At 49.6% G+C, this 13,947-nt stretch overlaps 6 protein-coding genes across 6 annotated transcripts; 4 read left to right on the top strand and 2 right to left on the bottom strand.

The window, feature by feature from the left end:
• Window positions 1-179: 179 nt before the first annotated feature.
• On the bottom strand, window positions 180-2,629 carry CCOS01_03653 (calcineurin-like phosphoesterase; the record flags this gene model as incomplete). Its single annotated transcript, XM_060451839.1, has 7 exons — window positions 180-296; window positions 366-1,197; window positions 1,262-1,754; window positions 1,809-2,100; window positions 2,156-2,279; window positions 2,344-2,356; window positions 2,425-2,629. 7 exons carry the CDS (start codon window positions 2,627-2,629, stop codon window positions 180-182), a joined length of 2,076 nt encoding a protein of 691 aa, XP_060318104.1.
• Window positions 2,630-4,222: 1,593 nt separating this feature from the next.
• Window positions 4,223-5,128, bottom strand: CCOS01_03652 (uncharacterized protein; the record flags this gene model as incomplete). The annotated part of the gene is made up of 1 exon (XM_060451838.1): window positions 4,223-5,128. The coding sequence occupies one exon, from the start codon at window positions 5,126-5,128 to the stop codon at window positions 4,223-4,225; it is 906 nt and encodes a 301-aa protein (XP_060318103.1).
• Window positions 5,129-7,124: 1,996 nt separating this feature from the next.
• CCOS01_03651 (uncharacterized protein) lies at window positions 7,125-7,768 on the top strand (the record flags this gene model as incomplete). Its single annotated transcript, XM_060451837.1, has 3 exons — window positions 7,125-7,268; window positions 7,452-7,567; window positions 7,723-7,768. 3 exons carry the CDS (start codon window positions 7,125-7,127, stop codon window positions 7,766-7,768), a joined length of 306 nt encoding a protein of 101 aa, XP_060318102.1.
• Window positions 7,769-9,021: 1,253 nt separating this feature from the next.
• On the top strand, window positions 9,022-9,319 carry CCOS01_03650 (uncharacterized protein; the record flags this gene model as incomplete). The annotated part of the gene is made up of 2 exons (XM_060451836.1): window positions 9,022-9,246; window positions 9,299-9,319. The coding sequence occupies 2 exons, from the start codon at window positions 9,022-9,024 to the stop codon at window positions 9,317-9,319; spliced, it is 246 nt and encodes an 81-aa protein (XP_060318101.1).
• A 1,727-nt stretch (window positions 9,320-11,046) lies between these two features.
• CCOS01_03649 (uncharacterized protein) lies at window positions 11,047-11,467 on the top strand (the record flags this gene model as incomplete). Its single annotated transcript, XM_060451835.1, has 2 exons — window positions 11,047-11,105; window positions 11,176-11,467. 2 exons carry the CDS (start codon window positions 11,047-11,049, stop codon window positions 11,465-11,467), a joined length of 351 nt encoding a protein of 116 aa, XP_060318100.1.
• A 761-nt stretch (window positions 11,468-12,228) lies between these two features.
• Window positions 12,229-13,945, top strand: CCOS01_03648 (uncharacterized protein; the record flags this gene model as incomplete). Its single annotated transcript, XM_060451834.1, has 6 exons — window positions 12,229-12,440; window positions 12,497-12,577; window positions 12,635-12,969; window positions 13,021-13,100; window positions 13,173-13,658; window positions 13,721-13,945. The coding sequence occupies 6 exons, from the start codon at window positions 12,229-12,231 to the stop codon at window positions 13,943-13,945; spliced, it is 1,419 nt and encodes a 472-aa protein (XP_060318099.1).
• Between the last annotated feature and the right edge of the window lie 2 nt (window positions 13,946-13,947).

The following is a 13,947-nucleotide window of genomic DNA, read 5'->3' as shown; positions in this document are numbered from 1 at the left end:
AGGATATGTGCAATTGAAGAGAATAAATATGTACCGGTGGCGGGTGAGAGATCCTGCGAGCGATCTTCATGCGCCAAACACCTGATGGGCCCAGATATACCAATGTTAACACCACGATTCCCACACCCCTCTGGATGCTGCTTTTGCACTTGAAAGTGGCAACTATCTACAACTCAATATCAAGCACTGGTGGTGTTGTAGCCGATGCCCAATCCAACGGGACAGTTCGGCACATTCGCCTGCCACGCCTCATTGCTCTTTGCGAACGCGGGCAGATACGAGTTGGTCGTGAAAGTCTATGAGACAAGTCAGCTCATCACATCCAGGTAAACGACAGTCACCCATCCTCCCGGACATTGACTTACGCTAGGAAGATAGTAAGAGACGTCAGCAGACGTATAGTTGCCCCCAAGAGAGCGCAGAACCGAGACGACGGAACCCGCAACGTAGTCCAAGAAGATGAGATCAATCTTGTCGTCGTCGGCAAGCTCGCCACTGGCCGGGAAGCTGCCGTTGGCCTGGAAGAAGTCAGGGTAATCATACGTCGGGATCTCGCTGTGCACGGTATCGTCTCCGTCGGTGCCAAAGTCGTCGGTGGTCGTGTACCCCGGCGTGACGGCCTGGCGTCTAACGATGCGCCCGCCGGCGTAGGACCTCTTGGAGAAGTGGTCGTTCGTCACGTGCGGGTCGATGCAGCTGTCAACGGCCGAGAGGGCCGGGTTAACCTGTCCGAAGCCAAACGAGTCTGACGAGAGAGAACGTCTGCGCTTGGAGGGGAACCCGCCGGATTCAAGACCCGCGAGGACCTGGCGCGCAAGAGACCAGTCGACATCGGGGATGTACTGGAAGCCGTCGGTGAAGGGGGACACGATGAAGGAGGAGTCGTAGTCAAAGGGGCCCTCGGCGAGGTCGAAGCGGATGTGGCCCGTGTTGGCGAGGATGATGCGCGGCGTGGTCTTGCGGGCCTCGGTGACGATTGTGGCGGAGAGGGCGGTCGTCAGCAGGGAGAAGATGGAGCCGGCGGACATGTAGGGCGCGCAGGCGATGCACCACGTCTGGGGCGCGCAGCCGTAGAGGGAGGTGAGGTTGAGCTTCTTGCGGGTTGCTGTGATGTTTGCGGAGACGGCGAGGCCCTTTGTGGTGTTGAAGGCTTTGTGTTGGCTGCCGACTGCGTGGTATTCGAAGGTGAGAGTGTTCCTAGGAGATGTAGTCAGTAACAGACTGCGGAATCTTGACGGTGTGTGTGTAGTCATCTTCTTACCAGTCCAGGTAGCGGCGAGAGTACGTGATGCTAGAGTTTCCGGAACTAGCCGTCTGTCCAGCAGTCACGTTGACGGCCTTTTGAGACGGGTGAGGCACGCCCTTGGGATATACGGCGCCCTTGTAGCTATCTGACTTGACGCCGCTCAGCGACAGCCAGCCGACGGTCTCGCAGTACCGGCCGGACTCGAGGGCGGTGGACTTTTCGTCGTAGACGGCAAAGTCGCGGATGTGGGTGTGGCCGCCAAAGAACTGGACGGGGGTGTCGGGCTTGACGGCGCGGATGGCGTCGAAGACGGTCTTGAGGGTGCTGCTGCTCTGGGTTGGGCGGACGGGGTTGTGGCCGATGACGAGGAAGAGGTCGATGGGTTCCGTGTAGTCGACTGCGTCGAGGAACCACTGCTGCTTGACCATTGTGGCGGCCTTTGTGACGACGGAGGCGTTGGAGTTGCCGGTGAAGTCAAAGAGGACGCCGAAAGCCATGATTCTGAGGCCTGTGTAGGAGTTGTGTCAGATATCGAGAAGACCAAGGCAGAGAGGTCACATACCCTTGGGGGTGGTGAAGTATCTGTACTGCTTGCCAATGGTCTCGAGCGCACCCGTGCTGGGATTGCGGATCTGAACGTTGCTCGTCAAGTACCTATCACCGTATACCTTGGCAAACTGGCTAAAGGTCTCGTACGCAATGGCGGAAACGTAGAGCTCGTGGTTGCCAATGGCCAAGACGTCGTAGTCAATGTTCTCAAAGATTGGGTTCGACAGCTGGCCGTTGACGCCGGTGCCATTGGCGTAAGACGAAACGCCAGTGGCATCGCTGATTCCTGCACCGTCGTGCAAGTCCTAGATGTGCGTTAGTAAAACTAGTGTTGAAGATGGCTCGTGAGCAAAAACTTACTCCCGTGTCAACCACCAGCAAGTCAACATCCAGGTCCTTGGCTTTCTTGCGCATGTGCTTGACGAAGCTCACAAAGTCACCCCAATCAGCACCGTAGTTTTGCTCGCGAATGTGTCCCTCGAGCCTGTAGACATTGTCAGCATGAGCCATGCGAGACACTCGTTAGGGAAGGGGGTTAGAGATCGTACCATCCGTGAGTATCTGTGCCGAGGCGGTTAGTGTACACGAAGTTGCACTCTAATTTTGTTTAGAGACCAAGTTTGGCTTACCAGTGGTGTGAAGAAAGTTCAATTGACCCCACGAGAGCGGACCACGAGGCGCGACGGCGGCCGCTTGCGCATCGGGCTGCGCGCGACGAACATTTCTGGTCAAGACGACGTCTCTCTCGGGATGCTCGCAGCTCTCGCAGGCGAGGGCCGGGACGGCGCCGAACGCAAGGGCGAGAGAGACCCAGACGCTGTTTTCGAAACGCATTGCGACGTGAATAGGGTCCCAATGGAACAAAAGAACGAACGGCCCAACGTCTGGAAAACCTTATTCGCAATTCTGGCTGGCGAGCTCAAGCAACGATTGACGAGATCCTCTGAGCAGGTCAGCAAGGCCCAGGATACAAGGCATGGGAACGGCATGCAGCCAAGCTCTTAAAAGATGCGCTTCCCGCTCAAACAAGCTTTTTCTCTGCAGGAGCCAAGAGCAGGACCTGGAGACGGCGTGGTATTCCGGGCAGCTGCAGCTCTACCGCGCTGACGCGGCAAATGATAACCCATCGTTCTCCCACCCCTCATTCAATATCTCCATCGGGGGCGACCGAAATCGCAATTCGCAAAGCTGCTATCTCGCTATCATCCAAAGCAACAACACATCCTGGGCACGTGTGATAAAGCAGCTGCCCGGGATCGCTGGGGACCGAGCTTCCTCTTGTTATCTAGCGTGGCCGATGTCCGCGCTCCAATGGACATGGCGGGCCCGCATGGGATCTCGTTTAACGTGCCGTCATTGCCGGGTTTCCCAAATGGCGATCGCTGGTGATCCACGGGTGCTTTGATTGGTTTGCATGTTGGCTGGATGTTTACTAGTCATGTCAGCGGAGGACCTGGAGATTAATTGCAGTAAACGTCACTCGAGAGTTGATGGTTGACTAATCCTCAAATTGCTGGAGTTTAAGAGAGTATTGTTCGTCTTTGCTGTGTAACCAATCCCATCACTAGATACTGCATAATTACAATTCGTTCCAACAATTCGACTCAAAATGACCAATCTTTTACATTTAGACTCGATTACCATCTACTTTAAGAAACACTCATACCTTTCTCTGTTCAAACGGTCTTCCTTTATTGATCTGCGAACCCGGTGGTCATATGCGCGATCAGCCGGTGACAAGCCAGAGTCACAATTAGTCATTGAGGCCGGCCTGTGAAGATTTGAGTATGAATCTCAATAACGGGCCAAGCCTGTAGTCAGGGTGTAATCAATTCTAGCTCTCAACAGCACTGTGATGGCTACACCACGATAAACTGACCTGGGGAGCGATAAATTTTGAATGAGACATAACATGCTGACCAGTTGTAGAGGTGGATCCCAGGGTTCTAAAGTCATTTTTTTCGTAATGAGTTTCTCACTATACTGACTCACGTGCTTAAGAAATGGATAATGGGAGGCTGCTTCGGACTGAATCTCAATGAGGGTTCATATGCTCCCATTCCACCAGTGCTTTATTTCATCATGGAACTCCAGTACCCCAACAAGGGGTAAGTGTCTAATTAGAGCTCCAATTATACCTCGAGGCGGGCAGCCGCGCAGAGACTACTTGCGGCTCCTACTCCTAATTATCGCTACCCACCCAACCTACAATTAGAACCTTCCTTTTACACCCTATGCAGAATACATTAGTACGGTCAAATCACCCTCTTCGTCACCCATTAGTTCGAATCAAACTACTCTGCGAAATGAATGCCAACAAACGAGCTTAGAATTCTTAAGGATCAAAATCCAATTTGAGTAGATACATTGCATCTAACGACCTGCAACTTGCGGGATTCACCCATATGATTCTGGCTGTGCCATCATCTAGGAATCACTTGAAAGGCGTTGAAACAACATCCCGCCAATCTCGTTCGTGTTCTTCGGCGCAGCGTAGTCTTTCTCATCAACCACCGCCTCCCAGTTATCTCTGACCCTTTCAACAGTCCACTCCTCGTTGCTCGACCCCTTGAAGCCCTTTGTGTCGCCCAAGAAGATTCGATTGACGATCCTCCCCTGAGCACCAAGGACTTCCCCATTCACCTTGCAATCCTCGCTGGTGAGCCATACGACGGCACGCGCTGGCTCAGAAGCAGGTAGGTTGGCCTTCATGAATCCCCTCATCTGCTCGGGGGCGTTGGCAGCAGTGGTATCCGTGTAAGCAGTCGTAGCCACCGAGTTGACGTGGATGCCATGCGCTTCTCCCTCGACAGCGAGCGTCTTGGCCATACCGATAAGAGCCGCCTTTGCAGCCGCGTAGTTGGAGATACCGGGCATGCCAAAAATCGTGTGAGAGGTAATCATGACGACGCGACCATACTTCTGCTTCTGCATGTGTGGCCAGGCAGCCCGAGTAAGGTTGTAAGAGCCCTCCACGTGGATTGAGAGCATCTCCCGCAGGTCGGCGACGGTGGTCTTGTCAAAAGCCTTGTCCTGGTATGTACCGGCATTGTTAACAACGATGTCGATGCGGCCAAATGTGTCGATGGCTGTCTTGACTAGAGACTCGGCGATAGACGGTTCAGTGACGGAACCGACGCAAGCGATAGCTTTGCCACCCGCCTCGACAATGGCATCAACGGTGAACTTGGCTGTTGCTGGAGTGGTGCTGTTCACGATGACAGAAGCTCCTAGACTGCCGAGGAGGATGGCTTGTTGACGGCCGAGTCCGCGGCCGGAGCCGGTGACGATGGCGACGCGGTTGTTGAACTGAACAGGCTTGGAAGAAGACATCTTTGAAGTGTTTGATATAATTTTGTGGGATACGAAGTTGTTGTTGGACTTGGTATTGCAAGAATATGAACTTGTGTTCGAGGGTGGTTGATTGAATGTTGTTGATTGTGAGTGATGAGATCGAGGTTGGAAACTTGGTATCACACTGCGATACTTATAATTATCTTCTTGAAATTGAAGAGTGAGAGACGTATTGTATTCTCGTGATATGTCTGTGACTACGCGCCGCTAATACTGAGGCTATTCCGTTCCGCTCCGCCTATAGTGCTTCTCCGTAGGCATCGTCCTTACGTCTGTACATGATTAGCCTTTTGCACGTGCGCATAACTCGTAAAGTCGTTATGAGCCAATCGCGGACTTCTCAGATGTCTCGTAAGCAAGGCACTGCGGACTTTCCTCGAACATGGCTTTTGGGAAAAACTCTCCTGCGCGCGGGTCGCCCTCTCTCTTGCACAAAGAGCACGGACTTCAAGATCGGGACAACCAGGAGTCCATCATAGGGACCCCTGGCTTCGTTTGTCGCCGAGATCCTCCCGGCCCAGAATGATTAGGGAGGGCACACGAAAGCTTGCATCTTGTTTTCTTTTCACAACTATTTGGTATCACGAGGCAAGAATATGGCTTCACGATTTGTTAAGATACTGCTTTTGCTTCAGTAGGCACTCCTACGGTGAGTCGGGCTCATACCGCGACAAGACAAGCTGACAATCGATTTAGATACATGCAGCATCGTAAGTACTGCTGGCAAAATAATCCTTTAGCAGCCACACCAATCAGATCAAGTACTAGAGGTATGTCGCAAACTCAATCACTGTAAATCCGCAAATAAGCTTCAAATAATTTGGGAGTTTATGCCACGCAGAACGCCTAAAGTCCGCTACCACGGAGAGCTTTCGATACACTTATGTCTCCGAACAAATTATCCTAAGTCTCCGAGCGGCCTGGAGTTCGGCCGACCGTGTGGGGCTAATGCGAGCGGCGATTAAAAAAAAATAAAAAAAAAAGAACATCACGTCTAGATAGAAAGTTTAGCGGAGATGAATGAGATATTCGCTGGCATCGCACAAGAGAGCGAAAGAAGTTTTTCTGTTCATACATCAAGGGTAGGGCAGGACGATTTCGTCTCAGTCTATACCATCATTCTCGACAGATAACATCGATGATTTCTTTTTCTTGACATTACTACTTGTCATGAGAAATGACAACCGGCAATGGGCATATGGAATGGGCTATAGGTGAACTGAACAAACCAGTCTAGAACGAGGTAAAGAGAGCAGTCGATTTACTGAATGAGTGCAAGACCCATGTGTAGAAACACGTGGCAGAATGCTTAATAGGCGCTGATACTATTCCCGGTTCGTGGCACTATTCTGCATACAGTGATTTCCTCCATATTGGAGCCTGTTTGTGACTCGAACATCAAAGCCCGCAAACCCGCTGAATCACTGGCTAAAACCATGTAAAAAGAGCAATTTCCAGAAGTTTTTTGCTCGGTACTCAAACTTTTCGCTAAAGCAGCATCCTGTTTACCTCCGTAGGGATGAAGCAGTCTAGCACGGTACACGGCATTTCTAGTATCCGTGTCAGGCAGAAAGATCATCACTTTAGTTTACGCCCTTATTTGACAACGAATGAGAATACCAAGGCCGCGAGAGAGGCCGCAGGTATGATGTTACAGTTTAATAAGAAACAAGGTTAATATAATTTCGAGGCCTAGACCAACTTTCGAACTCTCATACACCGTCTAGGGAGGAGCGTGCTAGAAACCAGCAAGAATATCTCACTGATGTTGTCTGGAAGGAAAGTTCAGCTGACTCAATCACTGTAGCTATTGACCAGGCGAAGACATTTAAAGGCCAGCATTCACCTGCAAAAACGGAAACAGTTCGTATCGCTACAACCTGGTTTTGTATCTCATCACAACAGACATATTTCATTATAGAACCCTCAAGAACTTCTATTTAAAGATTGTTTAACTCCAAAGCCGAGCATCACAATGCGTCTATCAGCGATCTTCCTCGTTGCAGCTCAAGTTGCCACCATCGTTGCACAAGCTTCATGCTTTTGCGAATGCAACCGAACTCCCGATGCCTCTGGCTGCGCCGCACTCCCGCGACCAGCAAGCGGAAACTGCGCCGAGGTGTGCAACCCGCATGGAAGATGCCCGAACTGGGTTACATGTGGCTGAAGTTGTGAGCCATGACAGTAAGCTTTTCCTCTCTCATCGTTTTTGAGCCATGATGTTCAAGCTGCTCGGATGCGCTATTCATTGGGACCTAACAAAAAAGCAGAACGTTGTCCAGCTAGCAATTATTGGCTGTAGCACCATCTGTTTGAGTTTGATTTTGATTTGATCAAATCCTACTCGGTTTTGGCTGCTTTAGTTAGTGCGATGCTTGGAGGATGGTGGGGTTTGGCCGATAGCTGTAGCACTCCAAGGTAGTTACCAATCCGTAGTGCCCTACTTTGCCGACGCAAAACAATGACTAGCTGTCTCGAAGATCCCCGTGTTTGACCTCTACATCATCTACCACTGTCGGCAGCCAAGTTACCGTGACAGTTTACAGTACTTATGATCTTCTCTTTATACTTAGCTTTGTTCGGCTTGCGATTCGATTGTATGTCGTCCAAGGATTCTGAATTTATAAATCCGATCACTGTAGTATCATTGTCATACTCATTTACACTCATTTATTATGACGTTGAAATTATATGGTTCTGACAAGGCTCCAAGATGCTAGCATTAAAGCTATGAAGACTTGGCATTCTTGTAGCAAGGTATATTTCGACATTGTTTATCGATTTGATCCAAAACTGTCTAAGATACTCTGACTATTGTCCGGTTGTCTCGTTCTTTTGACGCGGTAGATCTGTCATGAAGTCAACAGCGATGCCCTACCATCTTACTGTGAGAATTTAAGGGCTTGCAATAGACCATGATATGGAAGTCTGGTGACTTTCATCGTGCGCACGATTGGCTATTGCGTCCGTTCCACCCAACGCCTGGCTCATCCCCGGCCACAAACAGTTTTTGCAGAGGACTTCTATCATTGCTCTTCCGGGGTGACCTGCCGCAGGATAATCATAGTAAGAACGCAGCAGCCGGAGGCGTAGTTTATTGTCGTACAGGACGAAAAGCCGGTCCTTAACAAATACCCGGCCCTCTCGTTCTGACAAGCTGGTAACGGGTACCTTCAGTTACGATAAATCTGGCGGTAACCATTTCCCGTCTTCATTGTCAAGTTTTTCGTAACTTCGTAGTAGAAAGTTTGTTCCCCACCTGCTTCCAGGCGAGATTAGGCAAATATGAAAAGGCCCACGCACCTGAGAACGGTCTTGTTATGCCATCACAGGACTTACCACGCATGACCTAGCACGGGCCTATTGTAGATGAGTAAGATATGTGTGATACACCCCGTTGTTAGACCCAGAATGGTCTGTCGTTTAGGTAAACTTTAAGCTAAATTTCCAACTCCAGGTCATGAGTAAGTGAGGATTCGTATTAAACCCCGTAAGTAGCAAGCTATTTAAAGTCTCTCATATTAAGCGAAGAAAATACCTAAGCAGGTAGCAGTCTTCTACTAACAAGCCGGGGACCCGGTCTGTCGATCTTTGAGCATGCAATCTTATTCACAGTGTCTTTCCTATTCAATTTTGGTAAAGAAAGTAATTAGGAAGAGAACCAGAATCGCAATGGAATTTTGAGAAGACCTTTAAAGAACAGTAAGTCTCCAACTCCGTCAGGTCATAGGGATTGTATTGCTAACATACGGTAGTCTATTGAAGCGTATTAATGATTAGTTTTGGAAAAGTTTGAGACTCTCACCACATATTCAACCTTATTTCCTTCGACATTCATAACTTCTCTACACCCCAGTTTATAAGCCTCAAAAATGTTGTGCTCAAAGGCCCTCGCTGTTGTGGGTTTATATGCCACGATTGCGTCAGCAGCGTCTTGCCGGACACAGAGCTACCGAGGCACTGTGTACAAGAAAGGCTCGGCTGCTGAGTGTACTGCATTGGCGAACGCTGTCTGTCAGGCTGGCCAGAGTCAGGAAAAGCTGCGATACAGTTACGATGGGGATAATTACAATGAGGGTAACGGATGCGCAATCGCAGTAGGTGCCCACAGAGCCCCAAATACCTAAGACCATTCTGACGAAGCTTTAGGTTACATGCTGCACGAGGTAGCGCAGCCTTTCGCTGTCCCCAAAAACAGTTGTTTGATGCTCCACGAAGAGCGAGACCTACGCAACTAAGCTATTGACTATTATGTCCAACTTTGAGTTGACATCGAGCGATCTCTCGAGGGTCGTAGGCAGCAAAAGACATAGAGGCGTCAAAGTCCATCAAGAGTATGAGCAATACAGACACAGTTCAGAAGGATGAATATGATGCGGATGAAGGTGGTACAGGCAGAAAAAGCAATTCTAGTCATGTTGGCCGCACGTCGCGGCGGCCCGCTGTACAAATGTAGTCCTCTCGCCGTGAGGCACATCTAAAGTTACACGTGCATGTGCTCTAAGTTTGGTCCAACCCAAGTGACGAGGGATGCCCGACTCCCTCGCTTTTCTCGGCAGGCTTATCACCCCTGAGTTGATGCGATGGGTCCTCTCATGTATAGAACAAGTTTCGAAAACTTCCACCCCGGATTCGCCTCACATCAGCCCTCGCGTACAGGGGCTTGGAACTGATATAGGGCTAAAGTTACCTTGAATGAGATATTCACCACATACCTACTTTTTGCTTGCCTATACCGCCATTTGTTTACCTGCGTCCAGGAAAGACACTTGCCCAGTCGAACTCAAGAGCTAGGCTGCGTCATCGTCTTACCTTCGGTGGTACCTTCGTCTTTCGCTGGCAAAAAGTATTAAGGCAATGCATGACACACGTTCTGTCTTGTTGGATTGAAGCATAGATCCGTAGATATTCAAGACACGGTCGATGAATTTCGAATAGTGATAAACCCGAGCGTTCATCTTAGATTTTGGGTGGACTACCGAAGGCATCTTCCCAGCTCATATTACCATCATTTGAGACAAAGTCAACGCACTGACGAAAGCACGCACAAGATTCACCGGGAATTTTCAGACGGCAGCACATGTCAACTTGCACGACAAGCGTAGTCCGCGTAAATGTAGTTCAGGGTAGGTAGTTCAGGAAATCGGATGACACCGATGCTGGGCCTATCCCTCGTCTCAGCATCTTTCTCGTTGGCATGACAGTACATATCGGTACTGGCTTGCCGAATGACCACCCTGGACATTGGATGAAACCTATGTAAGATGCTGCCATACAAAAGTCAATTTCCCAACTCAAGGCTACTCCAGACTGGATCTATTATCCTGGATTCGCAAAACCTCATTCCAAGCTCTTGTAAAAGATATCCCGCAAGACAATTAATCGCGATTTTCAAAAATTTCTCAGTTTCTTTTTCCATGACGAACCGAATATTGAAGCTTAAAGCCATGAACCTAGCATGGCTCCGCCCAATCCTGACACACCCCGTGAATCAAGACCCGAGGTCCATTAAGCTTGGTTTTAGAGCTGAGTTTCGCAGGGGATCCGCGGGTGGGCCTACTCTGTGAATGGGCTTACTACCCCGTATTATCCAGAACGGAGTACTCCTTTCGGAGTAAGCGATACTACCTGGCAAAACAGCTGAGGACTTCAGCCAAGATGTTTAGGAGCTGAGACTTTTGCAGATCATAGCCGAGCTGATGGTCAATAGGATCAACTCAAGTACTATAAATGTAGATAGGAGTTGCTCACTTCATAGTTTTTGTCTCAATTCAAACCATCACAACTCAACCGCATTTGTCGTGTGCTTCTTACCTACTTAGATCTTATAATTCCCAATTCAAATCTGCTGCGCAGAAATCTACGATTACATAATTTCCATTCACACCACTTCGACAATGCGTTTCTCGGCCATCATCTTCACCCTCTTCTCCGCCGGCGTCCTCGCTCAAAATGGGTAAGTCCAGGCTTATCATGTTGTTCCTCTTGAGATGAATTCTATTGCTAATCAAGTATTCGAATTAAAGATGCGGCTTTCCGGATGGACCTGATTGCCAATCCCTCGGCAAGGGCGCCAATGGACTGGAGCAATTCGCAGACCCCGATGGCTGCTGCTTGCTACCCCTCCGTTGTGGCAATGGCGATGGCGGCGAGAGATGCGAGCGTGTAAGCGGTGCTAGTGCTGGCGGCGCGACGAACGGCAACAATGGCAACACTGGCAATACTGGTAACACTGGCAATACTGGTAACACTGGCACTGGGAGGAACGGAAGGAACAGAAACAACAACAACAACGCCAACAAGAAGAGGCGCATTTAGGTCCCATAATGAACTGTTTACATGGATATTATACATGCGATGATATACGAAAGTTGGCCACAGATACTTGGTGAATCAAAACATAGAATCAGTGAGATGCTGAGCAATATCAAAGTTCCTCATGGCCTTCTTGCGATGTTACTGAGTGTGCAAATGTCCAGCGGTCTTCTAGAAAATTCTGAGACAAAAGGGATACAGGGCGGCTGCCTTCAATCCATGACTTGAAGATAAGCTCATAGATGGCATTCCCTTCCTCATCGAGATTTAGTTCAAACAGTCAATCAACTAGGAAACGCATGGTACGTAAGCTCAATCAAGCTCCTTACTATCATAGCTGCCCTTATCAGTGTCTCTCTATTTGTCATTGTATCTATGTTCTTTGGAGAATGTATCAGACGATCTAGCGATAGAGGGCATTCAAAGTAGAAAAAATAGTGACAGCGATGGTCTGGTGGAAGCAAAGATGAGGAAGAAAAAGGCGGCAGCCTGTAGGGAAGGAGCGAGAATAAACGAAGTACGGGTGGTGCCTTCCAAGGCAAACATTTCCGTGCCCTCTTTTCACCTCCCTCCCAATGCTCGCAGATTTTTCTTCCCACCCAGCAACCCGTTTAACTTACCTGCCTCCTACCACCCATCTGAGGATCCGGCTCACCTTCTGTTCTCACCTCCCCCACCTTTAGGCCTCATCTCGCAACAGGCCTCACCTCAGAAGAGTCGGTTTAAAGTACTTTCCCAGCTTCAATCCCTCTTCTTTACACATGATGAACGTCGCTTCAATGGACCTCGCGTCGATGGACCTTGCTTCGATGGACCTCGCTTCGATGGATGATGCTTCCATCTCGCGTTTTCTCCGAAGCCACCTGTGGGGACCGATACCTGGTAGCATATCCGGCCCTAACCCGGTGGCCGTGGCTATGAAGCCCGTATTCTCTCGAATGCTGGAGAAATACTTGAGTCGGACAGACTCCCAAGGGTACATCCCACCAATCCAGATACTACTGCACTTGATAGATGACTGAGACTGAACAGAAATCCCGACCCCGCCAACCTAGCCGCCATACCCGTGATGCAAGCATTGCAGGAAGCTTTCTTGAGCCGAGAAGGGCGCTGGTAAATATCACGCCGATTTTCATGGACGTACTTGAAATATTACTGACATCAAAATAGCAAGCCCTCCATGCTAGATCTCGATCAACTCCATCGAAGATTGACGACGTACCCAGCTCATCTCCCGGACAGCGACTACCTCAAAGACCTCGACCAGAAGATCGTCTTGGTGCAACAAATCAATCAGCTGTGTAGAAATTTTCATACGGATGTCTCGATGAAGGAGCTCCACTTAGACAAGGCTTCGTTCTGGTCTACGTTGATGACCATGGACTTGGAGAGATTGAAGGAAGTTCGACGGGACCTGGATGATATGACCAGCGCCAAAGCCAAGAGGCTTCTACTCACCGATTTTCCGGTATGGGCCATGGCAACGCCAATGCTTCTCCGTTCTTGTAAGGTACGCCCCAATCCGCTGCGATCTAGTCTACTAATCCTTTGCTCAGTTATACGAGGGTATGCGAAAGAGCCTTCCAGGAAGTATTCTCCGGCCAAGCAGCTGAGGAACACGTCCGAAATCAAACATGTGAGTCTCAGATGCCCCTCAACAGGTATTGGTGAAAGTAGAGAGGCAGAATTGACAACCTTCACACATAAGGTTCTCCGACACAACAGCAACCGCTGCATCATCACAAAGCTACGAGCCGACGTCTATAATGTGATACACATCATTCCACCTGATCTATTGAGATCGAGAGCTCAGTTAATCAAGTCACTGAAGGGGATGAGATCCTGGTATACAGATGAACGCATTGACGCGCTTCTGAAGAAGCTTACGTCGGAGTCTTGCCACGAAAACATCATCAACACTCGTCGTAACATGATCTGCATGCACCTCCAAATGGGCACGCTCTGGTACATGGGAGAGTTCATGCTGAAACCGATGGGTCGCCCAGTTCAGGTGGTTACTCCAGTTCCGGCAGAAGATCCGACTGAAGATCCTCAAATGAAGACCGGATGGGTCTTGACGTTGATCTTCCATTGGCTTCGGAAGACGGAGTTCCCAAACATGCAGCAAACCATACCTTTCGACACTGATCCCCGCCAGCACTTCGAGGACCTTGATCCCCATGACTTTGGAGCCGTAAATTACAGCACGGCGATGGCGACGATGAAGGCTACAACCCAGAAGACGACTTTGATCAGGAAATAGCTACTACAGCTCGCATGCGGATGCAGATGAAGAGGGACGAATCATTGTCGAACCCACGCCGCCGCAACACACCTTCGGCGGCTGCCGACATACCGTCCCATGTTCCCCAAGATTCGCAACAAGTTGAGGATGCAGCGGTGAGCCTCAATGAAGATGCAAAAGAGGATACGGCCAAGAGCGACAAGATGGTTGACGAGATTCAATCCTCTACTGCCTAGAA

This window comes from Colletotrichum costaricense (genome assembly GCF_030867565.1).
Source record: "Colletotrichum costaricense strain IMI 309622 chromosome Unknown Scaffold_3.1, whole genome shotgun sequence".
Classification (NCBI taxonomy): Eukaryota; Fungi; Ascomycota; class Sordariomycetes; order Glomerellales; family Glomerellaceae; genus Colletotrichum; species Colletotrichum costaricense.
The sequence above is the reverse complement of the archived record's forward strand: the minus strand, read 5'-3'. Positions and strand labels throughout refer to the sequence as shown.